We start from the raw sequence: 6,195 nt of genomic DNA on the forward strand, positions 1-6,195 counted from the left end.
AGGAGGCTGAGGCAGGAGAATTGCCTGAACCCAGGAGGTGGAGGTTGCGGTGAGCCGAGATCGCGCCATTGCACTCCAGCCTGGGTAACAAGAGCGAAACTCCGTCTCAAAAAAATAAATAAATAAATAAATAAATAAATAAATAAATAAAATTCTCCCATAGCTTCCCATGTCATTCAGACTAAAAGCCACATTTCTCAGTGTCCTTACAGTACCCTGATTATGATCTAATCTCCACTATTATTCCCCTTCCTCATGCTGCTCCAGCCACTGGCCTTCCTGCTGTTCCTTATACCTGTCAGGTACACTCCTGCTTCAGGGTCTCTGCATTTGCTGGTCTGTCATTAGGTAGACTCAGCATGAGAGATCCACGTGCTTTGCTTCATTGCTGCGTTTAGATCTTTGCTCAAATATAATCTGCTCAGTGAGGCTTTCTCCAGCCGCTCAATTTAAAATTACATTCAGGGTGCCAAGACTTTGTCCTCTATGCCCTAAGGTTTCTGGACCTTCCAGGTAGGAGCCGAGAACCCTTGGTTGGTCCCTCTAACTTGCATTTCTCCCCATCCCTCAAGCAATTCTTATCCTCCTTCCCTGTTTGATGCTTCACCGTGGCATATATTACCATCTGATGTATAGTGTATTTTATTTTATTTATTTTGTTTGCTGTTATTTTCTGTTTCTTGTCACTGGAGCATAAGCTCCATGAGGGAGGATTCTTGTCTTCATGGTTCATCGTTATGTTCTCACCACCTGACATATAGGCATATGATAAATATGAATGAATGGATTCCTAGTACTTCTTGCTTCTCTTTCATAGTTATTATGATTATGATGCAGTACCTAGTGTGTCTCTATGTCTAAAATGAAACAAAGAAATCTGCGTTTTTGGCCTGGCGCGGTGCTCACACCTGTAATCCCAGCACTTTGGGAGGCTGAGGCAGGCGGATCACTTGAGGTCAGGAGTTGGAGACCAGCTTTGCTGGCCAACATGGTGAAACCCCATATCTACTCAAAACAAAACAAAACAAAACAAAAATACAAAAATTAGCCAGGTGTGGTGGTGGGCGCCTGTAATCCCAGCTATTCAGGAGGCTGAGGCAGGAGAATTGCTTAAATCCAGGAGGCAGAGGTTGCAGTGAGCTGAGATGACGCCACTGCACTCCAGCCTGGGCAACAGAGCGAGACTCCCTCTCAAAAAAAAAAAACAAAACAAGCTGTGTTTTTGTCCTGCTCACCTTATATCCCCAGCACTTAGTAGGTGCTCCAAATATATCTCTGCTGTATGAATGAAGCTTTCTGAGATGCTAATCTGAACATATTCACCCCACTTCTGCCTTTAAATCCTATTGCCCTCAGTATCAAACCTGAATCTCCTTAGCATGTCATAATCAGCTTCCCCTTGTCTCATGTCTTGACACTTTTCTACTCCTTCCACATCTAAGATCCAGCCTTTCTTGAATATGCCATGCTGTCTCGCTTTCAGGCCTTTGTACTCACTGTTCTCTTCTTGGAAAGCTTCACCTGACTAACTCCTACTTATCCTTTAGGGCTCAGCTGAGGTCACATTTTCTGGGAAGCTTTCCAGACCCTTAAGGTGAGCTTGTGTCAGTGGGGCTGGGTACAGAGCCCATCTCCAGCTTAGTCCTGCCCAGGCTTCTGCTGACATCTGATTGTTGTGTGTTGGCCACAGAGGTTGAAGATTAGCTCAGACAGAATGTTGATGATGTAGAATGTAGAGTAATGAGAATGGCAGTGAGTGAAATGGAGGTTGAAGCAACTAAAAGCCACTGTGGGCTCTGGGCTGTCAAGACATTGTCCTCTATGCCCTGAGATCTCTGGACCTTCCAGGCAGGAGCCAAGAACCCTTGGTTGGTCCCTCTGACTTGATTTTTCCTCGTTCCTCTCTCTCAGGGGGGGATGTTACCATCACTGACCTGCCCCTGGCCCTAGAACAGATCCAGGGCAACGTCCAGGCCAATGTGCCGGCTGGAGCCCAGGCCCAGGTGCGTGCCTTGTCCTGGGGGATTGACCACCATGTCTTCCCTGGAGACTATGACCTGGTGCTGGGGGCTGATATCGTGTACCTGGAACCCACCTTCCCACTGCTGCTGGGGACCCTCCAACACCTGTGCAGGCCCCATGGCACCATCTATCTGGCCTCCAAGATGAGAGAGGAGCACGGGACGGAGAGCTTCTTTCAGCACCTCCTGCCCCAGCATTTCCAACTGGAGCTGGCTCAGCGGGATGAGGATGAAAATGTCAACATCTATAGGGCCAGGCACAGGGAACCAAGACCTGCTTGACATCGCTCCTGCTGTTCTTCTCCATCTCTTGTCCTAATGAAGGAACTGTGTATCTCAAAAAACTTATTTCCAGAGCCACAAACATGAGGACCAAAAAGGATGGATTTCCCTGGCCTCTGTCACTTTCCTCCTTCCCTCCTTATTAGCCCAGATTCTCTTTGGCAGGTGCAGTGAGATGCCTGCTTACAAGGAATCCCAGAGCTCTGGCAGCACTAATGTTAGAACACCAAGGAGTTTCCAGCTCCTGTTCTCAGAGAAGGAGGATGGTAGGGTAGCCAGGATTTTTAGATGGTAAGGGAGGTATATGGGATGTGAGAGCAGTGGTTGTAGAGAGACTGTCACTGATCACTTCCATTGCCGTTGCTATTTATACAGAATGGACTTTTAAAAGTCTATGGGATATTTCTTCTTTTTTTTTGAGACAATGTCTCACTCTGTCACCTAGGCTGGAGTGCAGTCACTGCAGCCTCGATCTCCCAAGGCCCAGATGATCCTCCTGCCTCAGCTCCCAAGTAGCTGGGACCACAGGCATGCGCCACCATGCCTGGCTAATTCTTGTATTTTCAGTAGAGGCAGGGTTTCGCCATGTTGCCCAGGCTGGTCTCAAACTCTTGGGCTCAAGCGATCCACCCTCCTTGGCCTCCCAAAGTGCTGGGATTACAGCCATGGCCACTGTGCTTGGCCAGGATTATTTTTTTTTTTAAAGAAAGAATTAAGCCTTAAATATCTCTTGTGCAAGAACTCAGCTTTTGCACAGGAGCTGAGAAGGAAGAAGCCTCATACCACCCATTTTCTGGTTTTCAGAGATAGAGTCTGGTGGGACCATGGCTCTAACTGAGTCAAGTCCTCTGAGCTCCGAAGCTAAGGCTGCAGAGCTGTCCTTTGCAGTATAGTTTCTTCATGCTTTTCATAGCTAGAGCCTTGATCACAGAACATCATGCTGTGGACCAAAAAGGGTGGATTTTAGTACTTAGTACTGGACTGAGTACTAAGTTATTTTCATCTTTGATTTTTCTTTAGCTTCATCAGTGCTTTCTTCCGAATCTCGAATCCCCTGAAGCCTAATACAGTTCCTAACGTGTTTTGCCTTCACCTCTTTTCTATTCCCACACTGGTACTTCTGGTTGGGCCTGTTTACTTACTGCTTAGGCACATAGTCACCTTCTCTGGACTCTCTGCCTCCATGCTTTCTCCTTCAGTACATTCTGCAAACTCTCGTGATCTTCCAAAATTAGCTCTGATTAGCTTTCGCTGCCCATAGAAGCAAGAACAAGCTCCTCTGCTTGGTACTTAGTCTGTGTCCATGTGATCCCAAATTACCTTTCTACTGCATTTCCTACTCCTTTGCTACATGTTTTGGACCTCTGGCCAAATTACCAAAGATGGACTCTTTGTTCTATAAATCCACACTAAAGTTTCCTGACTTCTTTCTTACTCTTTATGATAATCCTCTGTCTGAAAGGCTATTGCCACCTGTCAAAATCTTCATTATTCTTTGCCTCTTTCCTGAGCCTCTTGCTTAGATGTGATTTATTTCTCCCTGAGACCCTTTAACTGTTTGTTCATCTTGTGGGACCTTACTTTGTCGTGCATGGACACTTGTGATTCTCATTTTCTCACCATTAAATTACCTTAGAGGGTAGGGCTGTGGTTTACTCATCTCTAATCCCCTGAGGCCTAACACAGTTCCTGGAACACAACAGGTATTCAACAGATATTGTGTTCATTCAACAAATATTTACTCGCTTTGTTAAATGGACTTGACTCCTGCTTTCCTAGGTGACCTTGGACAAATTCCTGAACCCATCTACCAACCTCACAAGTTTGTTGTGAGTCGTAAATGGATAATGAATATAAACGCGCATTGAAAATAAACATAAAATGTTACCCACATTTCTTGTGTTGTTGTTTTGTTACAACTTTATTTCTTGGTTTCCGTTATTTTACCTAGGGTGGGAGGTGCGGGGGGGTAATTCCCGTATGAAATATGTAGTGTAAAGAAATCAAGTAGAGGAGGGAACTGTGTACCTCCAGCCAGCAGGTGGCACCATTTTCGTTTGGTGCGTTCCAGTGGAAAATTTTGGCCCTTCCGCCGCGCCGTAGGTTTGTCGCCCTACTGGTGCGCGCCCAGAGGGAGTGTACTGCCGCCCGGGAGATGTGGATGCTGCGGTCACTGCGCGTGTTCCTGGTCGCGCGGACCGGGAGCCACCCGGTGAGATGGCCTGGTCCTGGTACCGACCTGCGCAGCTCTGCTGTGCGCCTGTACCTTTCCCTTCCTTACAGCCCCATGTGACTCCATCTCACCTTCCCCGACAGCGTTGCCTCTGCCCCGTCCAGCCCCAGTGCATCCCCCCTTTCCATACTTTCCGCACCCTAAAGTCTCTTCCCTGCCCGTATGCCCTCCACCCGCTGGAGTTCGCTGCTTCCTGCTTCTCATCCCTTTCTTAACCCATCCAGGCGGGGTCCGTTCTGCGTCAGTCGCCCCAGCCACGGCACACATTTCATGCTGGGCCATGTCTGTATGCCTCGGCCTCCAGCAAGGAGCTCCTCATGAAACTGCGGCGGAAAACAGGCTACTCTTTTGTAAATTGCAAGAAAGCTCTGGAGACTTGTGGCGAGGACCTCAAACAGGTGGGGGCGTGTGTGTGTGTGTGTGTGTGTGTGTGTGTGCGCGTGTGCAGGGCGGAGTACTAGAGCTCCATAAAAGACCTGCTGTCCAGTGTCAATAATGTCACAGCCATAGGTGGAAATCTGGGTTAAATGACAACCTGACCTTGACATTGTCTTATTTGGAAGCAATTGAATATCCCAGGATTAATAAACCCTATTGCATGCAAGACTGTTACGGTGTTTTTTGTTGCCTGGAGCTGAAAGGGTTTGTGCGAGCTTTGGAGTCAGACACATAAGGAGTCAAATTTTGGTGCCATCACACTAGCCGCCTGACTTTACACATCTTAATCTTTCAGAGTTGGGTAGTTTTCGTCTGTATAGCCATGCGTCTCTTAACTAGGAAGATACATTCTGAGAAATGCGTCATTAGGAGATTTTGGCTTATGCACATCATAAAGTACTGACACAAACCTAGATGGTACAGTGTACTACAACCTAGGCTATATGGAATAACCAGTTGCTCCTGGGGTACAAGCCTTTGCAGATTGTTACTGGACTGAATAAGCAATTGTAAGACAGTGGTAATATGTATCTAAACATAGAAGAAGTACAGTAAATAGGTATAAAAGATGAAAAATGATACATCTCCATAGGGAACTTAGGTATGGAGCTTGCAGGACTGGAAGTTGCTGTGGGTGAGACAGTGACTGCTGAGTGAATGTGAAGGCCTGCCTTAGGACACTGTGGTATACTACATTAGACTTTATAAACACAGTACATGTAGGCTACCTTAAATTTGTAAGAAATTTTTTTTCTTCAATCATAAATTAACCTTGATGTAACAGTTTTCTTTTGTAAACTTTATTTTTATTTTTTTACCAGGAACATCAGCAAAGGGGATATTTTATAAACTGTTAACATGTTTTAAACTTTTGGGCCCTCGTAATAACAGCGTAAAACACATACAGTTGTGCCAAAATGTTTTTCTTTATGCACCTATTCTATGAGATTTTCTCTGTTTTTAAATTTTTAAACTTTTTTTAACTTAAAAAGTTGTTTTGTTAAAAACTGAGACACTAACACATACAGCATAGGCCTACATAGCAGCAGGGTCATCAATAATACTGTGTTCCACTTCCACATCTTGTCCCGCTGGAAGGTCTTCAGGGGCACTAACAGACGTGGACCATCATCTCCTGGGATAACAATGTTTTCTTCTGGAATACCTCCTGAAGGACCTGCCCGAAGCTGTTTCACTGTGAATTTTTTTTTTTTTTTTTTT

General features: G+C 45.8%; 2 protein-coding genes across 5 annotated transcripts in view; both read left to right on the top strand.

The window, feature by feature from the left end:
• EEF1AKMT3 (EEF1A lysine methyltransferase 3) overlaps positions 1-4,196 on the top strand; it is a 10,922-nt gene extending 6,726 nt beyond the window's left edge. Inside the window, exon 3 of one of the 2 annotated variants that reach the window (XM_037741247.1) lies at positions 1,912-2,832. In XM_037741247.1, the coding sequence (XP_037597175.1) occupies positions 1,912-2,303 (392 nt within the window). In that variant the 3' untranslated portion in view covers positions 2,304-2,832. Of the gene's footprint in view, positions 1-1,911 lie in introns of both variants that reach the window. The other variant, XM_017536268.2, reaches the window with a different exon arrangement.
• Positions 4,197-4,359: 163 nt separating this feature from the next.
• The window catches only part of TSFM (Ts translation elongation factor, mitochondrial), an 18,421-nt gene continuing 16,585 nt past the window's right edge, over positions 4,360-6,195 (top strand). The window contains exons 1-2 of one of the 3 annotated variants that reach the window (XM_017536263.2): positions 4,364-4,515; positions 4,761-4,934. In XM_017536263.2, coding sequence (XP_017391752.1) covers positions 4,459-4,515; positions 4,761-4,934 — 231 coding nt within the window. In that variant the 5' untranslated portion in view covers positions 4,364-4,458. Of the gene's footprint in view, positions 4,516-4,760; positions 4,935-6,195 lie in introns of all 3 variants that reach the window. The other 2 variants (XM_017536261.2, XM_017536262.2) reach the window with 2 other exon arrangements.

Source organism: Cebus imitator, unplaced genomic scaffold (genome assembly GCF_001604975.1).
Source record: "Cebus imitator isolate Cc_AM_T3 unplaced genomic scaffold, Cebus_imitator-1.0 Scaffold96, whole genome shotgun sequence".
Lineage (NCBI taxonomy): Eukaryota > Metazoa > Chordata > Mammalia > Primates > Cebidae > Cebus > Cebus imitator.